This window comes from Seriola aureovittata, chromosome 15, assembly GCF_021018895.1.
Source record: "Seriola aureovittata isolate HTS-2021-v1 ecotype China chromosome 15, ASM2101889v1, whole genome shotgun sequence".
Taxonomy (NCBI): domain Eukaryota; kingdom Metazoa; phylum Chordata; class Actinopteri; order Carangiformes; family Carangidae; genus Seriola; species Seriola aureovittata.
The window spans coordinates 3,934,573-3,954,209 of NC_079378.1; the positions used below are offsets into that span (position 1 = coordinate 3,934,573).

Genomic DNA, 19,637 nt, shown 5'->3' on the forward strand with positions numbered 1-19,637 from the left:
CCCCCCATAGTGTAGGCCACTGCATTGTTTAGTTAGGCTAGTGTACTACCAAACTACACTACAAGGTGTCTGCCAGCGCAACACCGCAGCCAACTATATTGCCTTCTTGTTTTGTGAAAAACTTGTTTAACCTCCCTCTTTCCCAGACACAACAATGGAGAACTCCTGTGTAGAGCAGTTTATTTCTTCCCTAGCACAGAGCCTGAAGCCTGGCTACCTAGAATTTATCAGCAAGTTAAATTCCAGTGAGTGCAGTAAAGAAATAGACTTGCTACTCAGTGACAAAGGTGATGCTCAGACTGCATCCAAAGGCCCATTGTTAAGATGTGTACTGTTGAACTTCCACAGGCAGACCAGCATTTCCCTTCAGAGCCAAGCAGCCCTAGAGGAGGAGGTAAAATCGCTTAGAGCTCAAAATGCTTTTCTCCTCCAGGAAGTTCAGGAAGCTAACAAGAAAGCCATGCGCTACTTAGGAGACCTGCATGCAGCAGAGGTAGACCTCTGTTCACACAAGGAAGAATTGTTAAGGGTTAAATCAGAATGCTTTGCTCCACCACGATCGGTCAGTGCTTGTGATTCTGGTTTCTCTGCTTCACACTCTTCCCTTAATGACAGGTTAACTCCGCCTCCACTCAGAGGATGGGACAAATTCCCAACTGACCCTAAGTCCTGGGAAATGAAGTCAGCTCCTCAACCTCCACTGAGAGACAGAGGTTACACCCACCTGACTTCCCATCTTCCTGAAACTGACAATGAAGAGACAGGTAGTTTATCCGGTAGAGGATATTCATGTTCCCATCAGCCACTGATGCATAACAGTTTCACCTGTGCTCACCCCTCCAACAGAAGGACCAAAACTTTTCCGGACTGTTCAGCCTCCTCTCTGCACCTCCATGAGAGTGATGACCGCTGTTCAGCTCCTTCCTCTAGTCCAGCTAGCATAGTCTCGCCTTCATCAGTAGGGACCTCACAGTGCCCCCGCCTCGAAGCGCTTGAGTTATTAGCAAAGGACATTGAACATTTTGATCCAGACAGCTCTGATCAACATATTGAAAACTACTTTAGGGAGTTAGATCACAACTTAATTGATTTGCCCCATGCAACCCAAAGGGAGAAAACTAAACTTGTGTGGAAGACCAGCTCAAAAGCAGTCCACAAGTTTATGCAATCACTGCCTCCCAGTGTCAGAGATGACTACAAAGAGCTCTGTCAAGCACTGACAGAAGAATTCTCTCCTGCTGCGGATGAGATAGAATCTTTGGTTGCAGCTTCTCAAATAAAACACTCCCGCCATGAACATCCCAATGACTTTTACCAACGTTTGAGGCATGCATATTTTCAGGGTAGGAACACACCAGGCTTAGAGGAGAACTCCACCTTCAAGTCTTTGTTCCTACGAAACCTCCATCCCTGTGTACGCACTCATGTTACACTGATGACGCATCAAGGTAAGCCCACCATGCAGGAAATAAAGAAAATGACAAAAATGGCTTGGGAAACCATGGTCAATTCCAAGGCAAGGGGGAAAACAACTGAGCCTAGCAACTCAAACACCTTAGCGTCACACAGACATGTAACCTCAAAAGATCACCCTCAGAACAGATCGAAGGGGGGTGATAAAAGGCCACATATGGGTGCTGAGCGTAACCGCCACGCCCACCAAGTGCGTAGAGATAGGCACTCCCACAATAGGAGCAGGAGACGGCCTTACGCAGAAATTCTGGCTCAGACACAGGACCAGTCAACACATGGATCAGACAATGACCACGTCATCTCTGACCACGTTAACTCAGACAGTGACAATGCCTCTGAATGTTCTTCCTTCAGCTACTCAAAGTGCTACAGCTTTGTGCCACAAGTTAAGGAAAACTTAAAGCTCCGGCGCTCCAGAGTTCGCCGCACTGAGTACTGACAGTAAGTAGGCTCAGGGTACCCTACACTCTTCCAGATGGACACAATGGGTTTGTCAGCAGCAGCAGCAGCAAACTAAATTCTGAATCAAATCAGATACAAGTTTAGGACACTGCATATACACGGCACACTCACCCAGACACTCCAAATCTTGTCATTCTAGGTGCCACCCTCTATATCTCACCTTAACAAACTAACATCACTGACTTTCCTGTCCTCACTAACACCATGAGTAACTAGGAAACATGTTAGTTGTTTTACACTATTCGATCATTGTGGTTATTATCTGAACTCTGCTTTGTAACCTGATTGTTCTTGCTTATCCAAGATAGATAGTGCTGACAAATGCCCGGATGTTACCCGTTGAATGAACTGACAAATGGACTATACATTGTGCTCTCAGGATGACACGTCAGGTGGCATCCTGACAACAAAGGGGGGACTGTTGGGACTCAGTCATTCAATAGACCAAATGTTTCTTTGCTCCACTGGACAAAGGAATTCACACCCCACAGTTCCTCACGGTTCACACCTGGGGATGACCCTTCCCCCCCATGGACCCCACTGGCCAGCCAGTGTGGGCCAGCGTGTGACATGTGACCCCCTAAGGTGTCACAAACAAAACCAGTCTTCTAGACCCTTTCTCTCTCTCTTCCCTTCTTGGCTTGCTCTGGAGAGCAGCTCCAGCCCTCTCCTCTCGGTTCTTCAAAGGGCAACAAGGCCCCAGCCCAGGTCAGCTCTGCTACCTGAGAAACTAGCTCTCTCGCCGGCCTGCAACCAGCAGCCTGCAAACACTCTTCTCCTCCACAACAGCGACCTGCTTCGGATTAACTGTGAGTGAACCAAATCCTCTTCAGAATCAGCGGCTACAACACAAGGCCAGCTGATTTTCCAAGCAACAGGAGTCGTAGCAGAGTTAGCATGGAACAGCTAACTCTGTGAGGAGAACAAAGGAGATACCAGCAAGCAACACAGCCAGACAGGACTTTATTCCACCAGGAAACCCCCCAAACTCACTGGATTTTACAAACCACTGGAAAGGACCTTTTTGCTTGTTCCAAGGATCGGGTAACGTTAACGGACTGGGCCTAACCTCTCCCAGCACAGCATAGCACAGCACAGCATAGCTAATCAGCAGAAGCCTTAACTTGTTAATGTACTTGTTGATTGATGTCTTGTTGTTGTAATGTTTGCTTAGGTTGTGGTCAGTCATACAGTTAATCGAGTACTCGTATGTTCACACACATAGCAGTACGTCTCAGTCCTAGAACCTGCATGAAGCTAACCTTCCCCCTCTAACCTGGTACCTTTAGATTACATGAGCTAGGCTAACAAAGAAACTCACACCTCCCCTCTCACACACACTAGGTGGTCTCAGCGGCCATTTTAGTAGTTTCTTTGTTTACCGCCATCTTTGTAGTCTTCTTTGTTCAGGTCATGTGGTCACAGTGACCACTTTGAGTCGGCCATCTTGCCTTTGTCTGTGTCCCCACAGACACACACACACACCACACACACACACACACACACACACACACACACACACACACACACACCTGTATATGCTAGATTAGACATTGTACTTTACTCTGCTCCATTGTAAATAAATGCCTTTTAAGTATAACTACTGGTGTCTTTAATGTTGCACAAGCGTGAATATTGCCAACCTCTACTCGGTAGAATTCCAATCCTTCAACTGTAACTTACTATTGATTTGGTAATTTGGTTATAGTTAGTAAGCTAATGGTTAATCAGAGTTCCAGATTAATGGTAATAAATTGAGACTAAAACCATATTGGCTATTTTGCCTATTAGTTTAGGCTGGTGCCCCGTGAACTTTAATTCATTTTAAAGTTATTCTTTAATATTAATATTTTTAATATTAATATTTTCTTAATTTGTGATAGCCAATAAATTGATAAACAACCGAAATCTAACATATTTGGTGTCCAGCTCATGAGGTAGAGTACTGTTAACATAATGGTGCCGCCCGGGTGAGGCCGAGTACTAATGATGCCGCCCATGTGAGGCCGAGTACTAATGATTTCCAGTTACTAATAGAGCTCAGACCCAACACAGTTGAATGGAGATTTGATGTAGAAACGCTGGTAAGTAAACAGCTGTTAACGTTAATGTTAGCTATGCAGCAATAGCTAAACTTACCCAGAGCTCCTCTAAACAAATCAGATATGAATAATAACGTAGTAATGGGAATGATTTAAACGTACACAATAGGAAATATTAATTGTGCCATAAGCAGAACATATTAGAGCAGAAAGAATGATGAGTTTCTCAGTATGAGGGGAAAATAGGCCAATGCAAATCAGTGCAAAATATAGATAATACTATGTGGAATATGAGAGGAGGCAGTTGTTTGGAGTGTAATCAGCTGAGTCAGAGAGAAAAGCCTCCATGAGTCTTAACAACTATTCAAGCAAAGCTAAACGCCCCCATATTCTGGATTTAGGTGGTGGCTAGACAGTGATTTGGAAACCTGGACTCCACCTAGAGTGGGGAGGAGAGGTTGGTTGTAAGAGTGTAATTACCCCCGCCCCACCCCATCTTATCCACTCTGACACCCAATAATAAAACTTTGATGTGCTCCTCTCAAAAAGTAGCGGCAGCCACTAATCACAATTGATTGCAGCCACTTAGGCGAGGCGCACTCATCATCTCCTGCTCTCTCTGAATAGGAGTCATCCTCGGCTGAGGTTGGAGAACAAAAAAAAAAACGTTAAATGAAATACAGAGAAAGAATGAAGATGAATCAAGAAAGGGAAAAGAAAACGAAGCGAGATCAGTTTAATTCATGCAGTCACCTGAGGTGAAAAAGGGGAGGAGAGGCCATTAAAAGATGTATTGATCCCAGTTCTCATATGTTTTGTTTTAAAGTTCATTTTCACCACAGGTCTCCAAAGCCAATTTTACCTTTACTGTCGGCTACATTTCAATACAGAGATCACAGGCAGTGTGATGAATCATAACTTGACTTTTCACACAATGTTTTGAGACACATAACCTGCTCTTTCTGATTTCCCCCTGTATTTGAATGTCATTTCTTTTCTATTTATCATAACTTCAAAACATAAAATGTCTATTTTCCACCATGTCTTGCAAGAACTGAGAAAGTAAGAGAGAAAACGTCGCAAAGGTTCAACTGCAGAACATCCTCCCCTTTTGTTAGCCATCGTTTTATACTGGCCATAGATGTACTTGTGAGTTCAATTGATTCTAGTGGACAGATGATGTTGCAATAGAAAAACTGATCAAATGCTACAGTTAGTAATCAATAAATGTTTTAACACAGGAAGTTAAAGTTGCAAAAAGGAGACTCACTGGAAAAATTTGCCCTTCCTCATTATAAAAATGACACCACTGGTCATTTGATCAAACATTTTAAAGCAGCTTGTTTTTTCTCTGAGAGGTGACCTCTTGTTCAGGTCACGAGACTCTGTGCTTCCCTGATCCTTCTGCCCACATGTCACAGTGTCCTTGAGCGAGATACTGAACATCAAATTGTACCCCGACAAGCAGACCAGCGCCTGGCATGGCGGCTCTGCAACTATCCGTGCGTGTGCGTGGGTGAATGAGAGGCATTTGAAAGCACTTTGCTGGCGGGTAATATGAGATGGGCTACAGGGTCCAGTGCAAACATTAAAGAATAGACTTTTATTTTCTCAAATCTATCTTGATACATTGAAAAGAGTTACTGGTGGCTGTAATCGTCCGTCCTCATCATAACATCTATGGCGCTGTTCCCGTGTGGAGTGCCTGCACTGTGAAAGACGAGGGGGGGGGGGGCAAAATCCATAGTACTTGAGAATGTGAAAAAATAAACACACGCATACAACGGCCAGAACGAATCCGTCCGACTGATGTTTAGCAAGGAAACACAAAGATAGAATTTCACAAAAAAATAGACTGTAAATTTGAAAGGAAGATCCCCGCCCACTTTGACTCATACCCTTGAAACATGCTTTTTAAGACACCGGTCCACATTCAGCTAACACTGCACTGATGTTACAGTATTTACTGCTGCACGCTGGCACTGAGCTTGTGTTCCTCCGCTCGTCCTTCTACTCGCTTCCCTCTCTTTTGGAGCGGAGCACGTTCACAGCGCTATAAACATAAATGCATGGAGTGCTCACCGCGTACAGAACAGTAGCGTTCATTAAAGCTGGCGTACTGTTTGATAGCAGTAATCGGCATGACCGGTGACACCGCACCCAGTAGCTTGAATAGGGAGAGCGAAAAGTTGGACTTTTTCGCTCCGTCAGCTTCCTCCCAGAGTCTCCTTGGCTGCACTTCAGAGCGGCTCTACTGTACTGTCTTATCACTGCTTTAAATTTAGCTTCATCACCATCAGCTCTATAAAAAAAAAAAGATCAGATAATTTACAGGCCCTTCAGAGTTTGGACAGACTTCTCTTATCCAAAGACCTGACTATCAATCGCCTTTGTCAGGCATCTGTGATGTCCTTCTCACGGTATCAGATAGAACAAGAGAAGAAGAACAGGGCAAAAAGAGCGTGAAGCTAAAGGTCACCTTCCCATTTTATACACAAAGATGAAGGAGTGAAGTATATATTCCAGTGTGCTGTGACATAACAATAACAGGGACTGTCTGCAGTGTCGCCTGGCTCACCTTCTGCTACAACTTTTTATAATTTATTTATTTTTTCTGAAATGGATTGCGCCACTGCGTTCAAACCCCGCTGCGTTAACCAGGCTGCTCCACATCATCTGTCCTTGTATCTCTTTGAGCCTACTGTATTGTTGTCCCAATCCTTGAGCACTGGGGAGCTGTGTCCTTGCCACAGCGCCTCAGTGTTTCTTTTCAACATGTATTAGAAAGTATTTATTTATTCAGCTCATGTTTATACCACAATGCCTTATTTAGAAGTGGCACATAAGAGGATTATGAGATCTCGGAGAAATGCTTTTGTGAAATGGATTATATCTGATTGGCAAGGATTTTTCAAATTGTTGACACCAAGTATTTCATTCAAATATTGTGGATGTTTCCAGGTACACGGTACAAGTTGTTTGGGGTTTTTTTTCCCAACTAAGACCTGATATTTACTACAGGAGTATAGTCCTTTGTGCATTTCTACCCCAGTGGAAATGGTTTTATTTATGACCTGCTAGTTAAAAATATATTTATATATATATAAAAATCAGCAACACATTTCTATAAAATTAGATTCCGGGTTCGCATTGACAAAAAGTGATTAAATGTTTTCCCATGAAATATTTCTTGTCTGGCTTCAGGGTTCTGAATCACCACCAACAGTCTGGCGCTGGAAGGAGCAATCGACCAATCAGAGCTTTGTATGCAGGATTAAGAGATTTTAGCTACAGCCATGACATATATTGGCAGAAAATGGCATCAAGCGTGGACAAGATTGATGCCCCTGTACAGGTCAACAAGTCCTCAGAACGAAACAGAAAAATGTGTCATTTGTTCATACCTCCTGGAACCATCGTGCGCCCCCCAGTGGCAGGACGCCATCATTATTCTGTGCCTTCCACACTGTTTTATGATCTAACTAAGGTTAAGGTTAAGTCAGGTTTGCTGTGTTGATAAGGATAGCAGACTATTGTAATCATAGTCCCCTGCCTATAGAGGTTCAAGTAATGTCAGCTGACTGTGGCCCCTGGAGAGCTTAGTCACCCACCCGTAAACATACGTCGTCTTAAATCAGTTAACTTACAAAAAACGATGTTAACTGCTGCCAGAAGCAGTTAGCTTAGTTTCCATGTTGACTGAAAATGACTGAAAAGTGTAAAGAGCTAACTGACCGCTGAAACAGTCTTGCAGCTAAAACGATAAAATGGCTCAGCTGGTTTCGGGCCCTTCGCGGTCTACGGCGGCTACAAAGGGCCACACCTTCGAAGAACGCGTCCTCTGAAGGATTGCGGCCCCCGTATTGGGACGCAGCTCGTATCCAGGTTACAACTTGCTTTTGCTGACCTCCACACCTCCTTCATTAATTTAAAGCTTGTTCTAAACTCCTTGAAGAGCACATCAGCGTGTTTCACAAGAGCACGGATCTTTGATGTTGTCACATCCATCCCTGTCCTCAGCGGAGATCTAATTGAAACAGTGCAGCATTATAAATAATTCCATTAGAAATAATTCTACTTGAATCCTTGCTGGAACCGACTCTGTTTCCCCCTTTAATAACATAGATTATATAAAACATTATATCCACTATACTATTTACATCTGATCATAGATGCTCACATTGCTGACGTCACCTTGAAGCCACTGGATGTTATTTACCTCGGTGGCCTGAGAATATTCCTCCGTTCAGAGCCGCTCTGCCTCTGAAAACAGACTGAATGCTTTCTTCACTGCATCTGTGTACCGCAGCATCAGTATGTTCAAATCTGGGAACATTTAATTCAATTAAATCATTAGGATTAGAGGCTGACCTCTCATTCTAATGAGGCCTAACAAGGTTTTTGAATGAGCTACACTAATTAGGGGCATATTATTCATGTGCCACAAGAAGGGCTTCATTGTGCTTAGACAAAAGAAACTAATAGGTGCACAATTTTGTCTCTCTCTTTTCTATTCGGGGGGGGGGGGGGCAAACAGGAGCGTAGATGTATGTTAAGATAGAATATTTAGATGCAGATTTCTTTCCATTAATGTGATGACAAAGGGCCTCATTTCCAGTCAGCCTTATGGTATCACTTAAAATGTGTCTGATGTTCTTGTTTAATGATGCACAAAATCAATGGTGGTCATTAGTATTCTCGTTTCTCTCTGGCGACTCTTTCCTCTCTCCTTGTTTTCCTCTGACTCAGTCACTCACGCCGCGTCTATCTCCTAACATTAAAGGAAAGTACTGTACAGCAGCATCACCATCTCTCTCTGTTCATCATCTGTGAAGTCATAACGTCGCCCCGTGGTTATTCTATCTGTTTAGGTTTGTTCTGAGGTGTTCTACGTCTGCGTGTTCAACGCTTTAAGGTTTTAGGAGGAAAAAAAAATGTAAAAAATAAAACAACAACGCATGTACAGAGATTGAGTCGAGCGTGCGGAACGAGAAGAGCCCCGGAGTTGCTGTCAGTCAGAACAGAATTTATCAGCATACTGGAAGGAGGGGGGTGGAGACGGGTAGGCTTTCATCTTAACCACATGTTGTCATTCTACATTACAGCTGATAGAGTGTGCTTAGGTAGGTGGTCAAATGAGGTTGGGCAAGATGAAAGTTGCTGCAGATGAGGAAGAGATGGGATTTATGGATTTTCCCCCCTGATTCCTCTGTAGGCCACAAAGGACGGCCAAGGTTGAGACCTCTGTTAATACACACCATGTTGTTAGCACGTTCTCGATCTGCATCAAACTACATTAAACAGAAGGGAGTGTGAACTGTCTTGTGCTTTAATTTTCTCTCCTTTGTCTTCTCTCGCTGCATACTGTGTTACATCACTTTGCTCTGTGATTGATTGTTGACTAATTAGATTGAGGTATTTGTTTTCTCCTCTCTCTCTCTCTCTCTCTCTCTCTCTCTCTCTCTCTCTCTCTCTCTCACTGTGGAAGGTTCTTTGAAGCGCGCTTGAAGTTGTGATGCACTTGAAGCGAACATGACTAGCGGCATATTTGTCCATAAAACATATGAAAAAAAAAAAATATATTAAATATTTCTTTTTTGTAGAATTCCGCCTACACCCAGAAAAAGCAGGACTGCTGCTGTATGGCTCTGGGGTTTAGGCTGATGATTCTGTGAAACCATCATACGACCCTGCTGCTGCTGCTGCTGCTGCTGCTGCTGCTGCTGCTGCTGCTGAATAAAAAATAAAAAATAAAAAAACAAACCATTATTATCATTATTTGTTTAAAGTAACAATAATGATAAAAAATGTATTGCTTTTTAGATGGTGCCTATTTATACATTCCTAAAGGGTTTTTTTCTGCAGCATAATGAAACAGAAATACTATGGTGAAATATGAAATAACTGTTTTCTTGTGTTTCATAGAATCTGATTTGACTTTAAGACTGATTGTAATGGAGCCGACAGGATTAGCTGATTAATTTATTAGTCAATCAACAGAAGTATATAAATATATTATTGTTAACGATCTAAATATATTATTTTGATTATGTAATTATCTTCAATCATAAATGAGGGAAAAATGACAAACATTTCCTGGTTCAACCCTCTGAGGATTTGCTGCCTTCGGCGTAGGTGATAGTAAAGTGAGTATCACTCTGGGCTGCAGGAAATAAAGAGCATTTTTCACTATTTTTTGGGCTCCGAATCCTAAAGTGTTCATAGAGCAAAAGTTCCACAGTCCAAATCCTTCCAGATCTGTACATGTATTACTTTTATGTATGGATTGATTAAATCACTATCTTCATGCATACTATTATGCAAGCACTACATGTGCTTCCTGAATGTGCAGATATGCTGTATAAATCTTGTGTGTGTGTGTGTGTGTTTTTTTCCTTCAGCACTGAAAGACGCCCGCTTTCAGCTGGTCAACTTCTCAGACAACGAGCTGCGAGTGTCGCTGTCTAATGTCTCGCTGTCAGACGAGGGTCGATATGTTTGCCAGCTCTACACGGACCCCCCGCAGGAAGCCTACGCTGACATCACCGTGCTAAGTACAAAAGCAAAATACATGCACACAGAAACACACAAAACACAGTCAGTTGTTGAGGAGCATGGTCGACGGTAGCGACAGCGAAGCTAGGAAATGCAGGAATATCGTGTGTGTGTTTTCATTAAGTCTGGTCATAATGCTGCAGTGTGTAAACAAGCTAATCTACAGCAGCCAGGCTGCAAGTACGAGAGGTCAGATCATCAGGTCATAATTCACACAACAAGACAGACAGACTGCTGACACGTGTCTGAAACTGTAACTGTGTGTGTGTGTGTGTGTGTGTGTGTGTGTGTGTGTGTGTGTGTGTGGTTTGTGCAGTGTGCATACAAGTAGGTTTTACTTGCATGTACGTGGTTTCACTGCGTCCCACTGTCACAATACATCAAGCAGAATTCTTCTCACAAAAACCTTGAAAACTGTCATTTCTAGTTTTAAATAGTGTTGTTGGAATAAGTGATTTTTTTAAAAGCAAGAAAACTGAGTTTTCATAAAAATGATCACACTGTCATGATGTGAAGGAGAATGTACAATAGCCCAGTCCTAGCATGTAACTTTGCATTCACTAGTTTGTATGAGAGTTAAAGTTTGAATGACGTCCTACAGTTTATGGCCCTTACACATAAGCGCTGGTCAGGCTGCATTGTTGGAAAAAGAAGAGAATAAAACTCAGCTCAGAGTGTCATCAGATGGTGAAAGCACTTTTTGTCCACTGACATTTTGAATGACAGAGAAGGTCAGCTCTTTTCTTTAGTGACGAGCTTGTCAAAATGTCTAAACATTTAAACCCATCGTCGCCAATTCAACAGGCAAAATACATTATGTCTTTTATGCTCTATTAAATCAGTGTGGATGAAATGCCTCAATAACTTTTAAGGTTAGTGAGTGTATGAGAAGATCCAAAATTATTAACACCTCACTTGGATATCAGTTAATAACTAATCAATCATCGTTTTGTTCTTTCATCCTCTTTGAGGTCGCTAGATTGTTTTATTTTGAATATTCAACTAAAGATCCTACAGTCCTGGTTACTGAATGGAACTATTTCATATTATTCATTTATTTATCTTTTCAACTATGGCTCAGCAGAATCAAAGAATACATGATACATATAAATATCATGATAATATGATGTGAGTTTGTCTTATACACCTTTTACTTTTTACTTATCATGTTTCCTTTTTCTTCATTTGTGTGGACTTTTAATAATTGTTGTGGCATATCTTTATGTTGAATTTAACTACAATTAATAAGTGATTTGAACAAGATGCATCATAACCATCAAAGTGTCAGGGATTATGGTGATTATGTCTTAAAAGTCCAATATTAGTGTATTAAGATAATTTCACTGGAAGGTGTTCTGCATCTCTTAATTGTCATCTAACCTACTTTTCTAAGTTTAATATGATATGTATTTATAAATATATATACAGTATATATACAGTATATATATATGTATATATATATTTGTCAGCTCTCTGTTTTCTCAGCATGTAGCGCTCAGAGAAATATGACAATATAATTCCCCAGTGTTTATAGAGTGTGGTTTGTGTTTCCTGTTGCAGTTCCTCCAGGTAACCCCATCATCGAGGCTCGGGATGAGGTCCTGAGTGAGGGCAACGAGACAGAGATGACCTGCACCGCCATGAGCAGTAAGCCTGCCGCCACCATCAGATGGATGAAGGGAGATAAGGAGCTTCCAGGTAGGGGGTCTCCACACACACACACACACACACACACACACACACAAAGAGAAAATCACAATCATCAATCAGGACATTTTCTCTCTTAACAAAATAAGACACTTTTGTAACGCAGCAAATCAGAGGTAGTTCCTTTCATAATACTCACTCATCTGTGTACTTGTGTGTACAAAGAGTTCCTCTGTTTGACACAGAAAAGATTGTGTTCATGAACTGGAGTAAAAAGGACATGATGCGTCGCCTCGAAACAGAAACAAAACTCTTCCTGCCTCCGCTCTTTCCCTCGCTTTGACGAAAAACATGGAACATGCATAAATTTCCCATGAAAGCTTACATGCGAACAAAAGAAGGAAAACAATAGTCTTTCAAATTTTAGGATTGTTGATGCAGCCTATATATACACACTCCTGTCTGTATGCTCATGCAAATGCAATTTTCTCTTTAGAAGTCACAGTGAATCTGTAATATTATTCACCTGTTAACTCCCCCCATCCAAAACTGGAAACATTCTGCTCAAGTTTGACTGAAATGCGAGCGCATTGTCTTCACTAAAGAGTAAAACATCAGTCTTTGGCAACAGATCTGTTGCTAAATAATACTGAAACGATCATGATCAAGACTAAAATGTGAGTTTCTTGTTGACTGAAACATGCTAAAGCTACGGAAGAGGTTCTGTAAATACGACTTAACCTGACATGGACTTCACACGCAGCTGACAACATTAATACTGTTGCTCTGCTGCTGTTGAACCGTTTACCGATCAAGTAAAGGCTCGACCAGTAAAACAAAATGTCGACAGGCTCAACAGAGAGCCCAAGCATTTCAGAAATGAAGAAAGAGCTGGTTGGATTTATCGGACTCGCACCGTCCCTCGGTGTCCACCAGGGGAGCCGGATGACTTTCCTGAGCATCTTCTGATCAGTGGTGTTTTTCCACAGAAGAAGAAACTGCACCAGAATAACTGTACTGTGCACTTCATGGCTCCTTGTCGTTTGATATGAAGTTTAGTAAACAGAGTAACAGAGAGGTAATTGTTTCTTAAAGGCCTTAAACAAAATAATGACAGCATAAATGATTTCTGTATTATGCTGTTGACATGGAATGAAAATAATTCTGTGAAGACGATGATTCATTTCACAGCTTTGTTCGTGCAGTGTCCACGGTGTGTGTTTCTGTGGGTGTGCACTCTCCTGTTGTGTTGCTTCAGTCTAACTTCTCCATGTGCATCTTTAGCTCCTGTGACATGTATATAAATGAAGTATTTTTTGGGGGGGTTCTTGCTTTTCTTTGCTGGCTCTCTGAATTTAGTGCTTCTATCAATGCTATAGCTTTTTAAATTGAGCTCTGATGCCACTTTGAATAGTTTCCATTAAAGTGACGTCGATGTGCAGCGGTAGCCAGAGTCTGTTGGCACTGTGTCAACTTTCATGCCTTTATCAAAGGTAGCTGAGCTTTAGAAGTCTGAGCAGAGCTCAGGGGTGAACAGGCCTCCTGCCAGGCAGCTCCACCTCAGAGCCCAGACAGAAAGCTTTGTAAAGACTTTGAAACAAAGGTCCTAATCAGAAGCTGTGTAGAAGGCCCTGAGCAGCTTCACCTCTACACTGCAGCCCATTAAACCCTTAGTGGTCAGCTCAAATCTGAGAACGTTCCTGTGTGTCAAGGTCAGGGTTTGGCTCACAACTATCTGTTAATGTCACAAAAAATAAGTTGACACTAAATCTTCAAGCGTTTCTACTGACCAGTGTACATCAGCAAGAGTCGGCGAAGCATCAAGAGCTGATCATCCTTCCTTTGGCTGTCGGTTTCAGTCCAGCTTTGTGCAGATCAGGATCTACCACAACATCTAATAATGTTAACTGCCGCTTCATATCTGATGTTTTTCCTCATGCACAAGCGCACATGGAAAATTCGAAACTATAAATTCCAAGAAGACAAGTTTCTCCGGCAGAAATGTGGCCCGTGTTAACTGGATCTTTCTCATCCTTTACACCGATCACGTGGTAATGTTTAAGAAACTTGTGAATGCCGAGAGCTGACAGCAACACGGTTACTTAACCGCATGCAAACACACTGCCTAATGGTGTGCTGTAGTGGTGCACTTGCTTTTTGTAAATGGGCGAAGTAGAGCCCATAAACACTGCAACCAAATGATTTATATAGCGCTAAATGCCCCTCAAACCCCCCCCCCCCCCCCCCCCCCCCCCCCACGCCCGTGCTGTGTTCCCACACTTGTTAAGAATGGATTGCCATTTGCTGAAACTGGCTCGGCACTCTCTGAAGTTCTACAATTGATGGATGCAATTTTGTGCCATAACACAATACTCAGGGATATTTAATGGCTCACATGTCACAACAGTGCATTTGGAGCACGCCATTTGCTTTTATCCATTTTTGCCACTGGTGAACAGATGCTAGCAGCTGGAATAATGGTGGGCACTCTTATAAAAAATAAAAAATAAAAAGTTAAAATTTTGTTATTTTACCTTCATATGTTCTTTGGAAGTGGCGTCAATGTTGTTATTTCAACATGTTGACATGTTGACCATGTCGTAGCAGTTAGCCGTCGTGTTAATGCTAGCCCTGTGTCAAATGACTCCACAGTGTGATCGGTTGACACTGCTGCAGTGTTGTCAAAGTGGAACCTGGTTTTGCTCTGCTGATGCTGAAAATGTGAAAGACAAAAGAGCAAAAGAAAAGGGAAGGTGAGAGGGAAAAAGAATGGCTCAGGGTGCTGGAGTCCTGACACCAGGGCAGAATTACTTAAACCGCCGTCGGCTGTGGCTCCTTGCCTGGCAGACTTATTTCTAATTAAACGTCCTGAGAATTTCACTTAATTTACCTTAAGGGATAATCAGGATCTCTTAAATATCATTTAAAGGTTGCAATTGTCATGCTTGCCAATGTAAATCCAACTATCTCTCCTAATATGCACAGACCTATTATCTCACTATTATCTCCTCCTCCTTTTATTTTCTCTGAGCCTGTTTTTCAGTGATTTATTAACATATGCCCTAACACTGATATCTCCAGCTCTTAAGCATACACTGCAGTGAAAGTCGTGAATAAGGGAGCGCGGGATCCAGCGGTGCAGGTCACTGCTTTCTGTTCTGTTAGGATGAAAGAAAAGGAAGTTGGATAGAGAAAAGAAAGAAAAAAGCCAGGAGGTAGGGCACTTCATTGACTGACAGGAACCAGAACAGCCATTAGCCTCAAGTCTTATGAGACAACCACAGGGTGATTTCAATTACCCTGCTCTACCCCAGCAGGATGACTCGACAAATGGATGAAAGAATATTTTTTTTGGGCAAAGTGATAGAAGCGGAGAGACGTATATATTTTATTTAACCAGACATTACCGCCTTCCCGTTCCACAAGAATGTGATTAAACGATAAGAGAAGTGAAACGTAGAGGAGGTGCAGGAGAGGAGGAGCGACTCGGGTCGTATGTTGGCATCTGCAACACACTTAAAAGTGCCACCTCAGCTTTGGATTGACCTTCCGCTGCCTTTCAGTCACAGTCATCTCTCCCACAAAGTTAATGCTGTTAGCGCTTCGCACGGCGTGATGTTTTCAAACAGAGAGCTATCACTGATTCATCGTCAAATGCTCACTTCACTTTTTAAGGGCTCTTCTGGCTCTGCACCACCAAAGTCACATAATGTGTCACCTGAAAGATCATCAGGCACCATTAAAACAAGGGCACCAGTATGATCAGTGCAGTGTGTGGGTCGAGTGCGTTCTTCCAGTTTTTCCAGCAGGGACAAAATACACTAGGGTTGTAACAGCACACGTGTTTATAATCAAGCGCAACGTCTTGTGTTCTGATGGTCAGTCTCCCGACACGTTAGCCAATAAGGTCACACAGCTACAGGGAGCCCACGTATCCTCATATTGCCATATTTGGCAAAGCGCTACCTCGCTGTGCTGCTACCTCTGTCAGGAGGCAGAGGGTTTCATTCAGCTGCAGGAGACATTGTTAGTGCCAGTAGATCTGCCCTTTCTGAGGGAGCCCCTTTGGACTTTGCACTTTGGATAGATCTGTATTTTATTATTTTATTGTTATATTATTTATTTCTTATTTACTTGACAACCTTCTAAAGCGCTTAAAGCCTCGTTAGTGGATTGCAGAATTATTAATAATACCTAGATGACTTAGGTAATCATCCAATTTGAAAGTATGGCCAGTTTGCCACAGGGTTACAATACAAGTTAAATTCATCATAAATTAACCGAAAAAATACTGAACCGTTAATTCAAAACCGAGGTGTGTCCCGAAATATGAGTTCTGCGTTAAACCCCTAATATATATACATGTAGATCTTTCCCGCCCACTTTCACTTCAGTTCAGTTTGACGTGTAGATCAGCGTCACTGATCAATAATCTGGCCTGGAGAGTCTAGACCAGAGGAAGCCTATTAGCTCTCTAAACCCAGCTCCCTCACAAAATAAGAGCCTCGGTCGGTTTGCAGAATCAACCCAGTGCGATGCTGCGGGTGTGTGTGCGTGTGTGCGTGTGGTTTCTATGGGGAAAACAATGGGCACAGGTGTGTTGATGTGTGTTGCCCTCAAGAGTGACATTGTCTCTACTTGAGCGGATTAATATTTGATGCAGCACAACTGGAGTGCTATCAGATGTCTGTCTTGTGAGACTACTCTGTCTCCTCTCTCGCCTTTCCCATGGAGTGGGCACCCGTCAGTGCTTGTGCCTTACGGTGCACAGCGGGGTTCATTTGTTGTATCTCTGCCTTGCACAAATGGGTGCTGGGTTAGTGGCTGCTCTGTAGACATGTGAAAATACTTCAATAATCCGGGCAAGAAGAAGAAGAAAAACACGAGCAACAGGCTCAGACGCCTCTAAGAAGCTTTTTTCTTTTCTTTTTTTTTTTTTTTTGCTAATGACAAATGGTAGAAAAAAGAGAGTGAACATTAAATTAAGATGGTGGCTCATTAATTATCTCACCCAATTTACCATTCATGGTAATTATACATATTTTTACATCCATTTGTGCTTGCCAAGGTAACTAAGTATTTTTACTGTACAGTGAATTCTTCAGGTGTAAAGCAGGAAATCCAGAAACCCAGGACTTGCATAAAGACGTCTCTTCACCGCCGCTTCATGCTTCTCAAAAGACATTTTGATTTGAGCAGACCCCTTCAGGTTCCCGTTTCAGGCCCTTGCATGTATCTGAAGCCTCTAGTGGTATTTATTCATGACAACCTGTTCCTTTACACAAGGCACATCACACACGTTTGCCTTCCCAGCATCCAAAGAGACAGCTGTCACCACGGTGACGGTATCACCGCTGCGGCTGAGCTGCAGTGTGTGTGCTTGGTAGATATTTTCAAGCTAAAATATGAACTGATGGATGCAACACTGTTCGCATTAAGACAGATTTTTCTCCTGTTCCAGCGTTTTATCTTCGCAGGCTCTTTCACTTATTTATTTTTTATATTTTTTTGCTTCCAGTATTTGTTTTATTGATGGGACGCAAACACACTTGTGCAACAGACTGTTAGGAAGTAGGACAAAGGGATAAAACTAATCAATCTCTCTTTGCGCCGCTGCCGTGCTGAGCTGTCTGCAGCCATCCCTCTTATTTTCTATGACTGTGATGAGGTATCCTCCTCATCGCATTTGAGAACATATTGTCTGATATTACGGAGCAGCCAATAATCGGAGGAGACTCACTTTGCTGGCTTCAGATCTGGCAGTGCTGCATAAAACGTGGCTACACAATAAATCTGGCTTTTCGCAAAGCCTAACGAGTGATTCACAGTCGCACAGTTGCCCCTGACAGCAGGCAATTTTTAGCTGATTCACCTTCTTTGACCATTCTCAAGGACACTGTCACTTCCACTCTACTTATTTTAAAGGGTCAGTGGGAGAAAGACAATCTCCTCGCACCCATACAATGGTTGTCTTTGTCAGGCCTTAATATTTTTAATGCATTTTCTTCCCCAGCTTGAGCGCAAAGGTTTCATCATTGTTATTTCGTTAACTGCGAATTAGTTATCTGACCCTTCAGCACAGCGAGTTGTTCACAAAATGCTCCCAGACGAGAAAAAGATGCATAAAACTGAGTATCAACTCAAGTCAGGAAGAAATCCAATATATTAACTTCTGATATTTTTAAAAAGGTTTTTAGAATGAAAGAGTCAAGGCTTAAATAATATTTTCTCTGCAGAGCCAGTCTAAACCTCTGCAGCTCTGTTTTCACTATCTGACTTTAGTGCAGAAAACATACACGGAAAATAAAACTGAGCCCTGAAGCAGGAAGCCAACCAACCAGCAATCTATGAGGAGTCATTTAAATGATTAGGACAACAAGCAGTGCTGAGATTTTAAACTAAATCTCAACTTTTTCTATTTTTAATCTATGAACTCTAACTTCTTAAATTAGACAACATAGATCAAATTTCAGGAACTACAGGTGTTATAGGAAGTCTGGTGGTGCAATGACAAAAACTGTTACCTCACAGCAAGGAGGGATCTGGAGCCTGGATAAGGTTTTCCCCAGGTGCTCCAGTTTTCTCTCACAGTCAATAGACATGCATGTTAGGTCAATATAGGGGACTCTAAATTGTCAGGATGGATGGAGGGATGGAGGGATAAGATAAACTGTAATGTTTCTAGAGTTCAACTCATCTTGTTTTTGCTGTCTTATTCTTTGCACCACTGCACATCAAAGTCTGTGTGACAGTAGATGAAGGAGCGTTTGCGGGGATGGCTCATTCATATTTTAACTGAAACCCAGAATGCACCTGCGCTGCTGTGAGTTTTGAGTCTGCTTTCTTCTTTGCCCCCCCCCCCCCCCCCCCCCCCCCCGATAGGCAAGCCCAAAGTTGAGCTGACCTACGACAAGATGTACACAGTCACCAGCCGCCTGACATTCACCGTGAGTAAGGAGGATGATGGCGTACCTGTGGTTTGCATCGTAGACCACCCCGCGGTCAAGGACTTCCAAGCACAGAAATACCTGGAGGTGCAGTGTAAGTACTTCTGCTTGGAAATGAATTATAAATCAGCATGGATATTTAAATAGCATTATGCACCTTTTTCTCTTTTTTTTTCTTCTTTTTTTTTTGAGTGTCTCATCAGCTTAACTCAATAAATTGGACTGCAGCAGAGAGGAGCGTTCTGTCCTCATTAATTAAATGGCATAAGTTTGCTACTTTTCCCCCCTAACTAAAACTTTAGTGTGTGACATGTGTGGCAGTGTCACTGAAGGGAAATCATCTCAATGCACCAGGTTATGATGAATAAGAGGAGAAAATTGGACTGCAATGGAGTAGCCTGTTCCATCTCCACTAATTAAATGACATAAATATTCCACATTCCCCCCCACTGAAACTTCAGTGCCTGTCATTGTCATCGGAGAGAAAAGATTCCCAGAACATGATGAATAA

At 42.4% G+C, this 19,637-nt stretch overlaps 1 protein-coding gene across 6 annotated transcripts in view; it reads left to right on the forward strand.

Annotated features, from left to right (window-relative positions):
* Positions 1-19,637, forward strand: part of cadm1a (cell adhesion molecule 1a) — a 350,946-nt gene that overhangs the window by 267,418 nt on the left and 63,891 nt on the right. For all 6 annotated transcript variants that reach the window (XM_056397312.1, XM_056397314.1, XM_056397315.1 and 3 more), the window contains 3 exons: positions 10,379-10,531; positions 12,093-12,230; positions 19,062-19,220. In XM_056397312.1, coding sequence (XP_056253287.1) covers positions 10,379-10,531; positions 12,093-12,230; positions 19,062-19,220 — 450 coding nt within the window. The remainder of the gene's footprint in view (positions 1-10,378; positions 10,532-12,092; positions 12,231-19,061; positions 19,221-19,637) is intronic.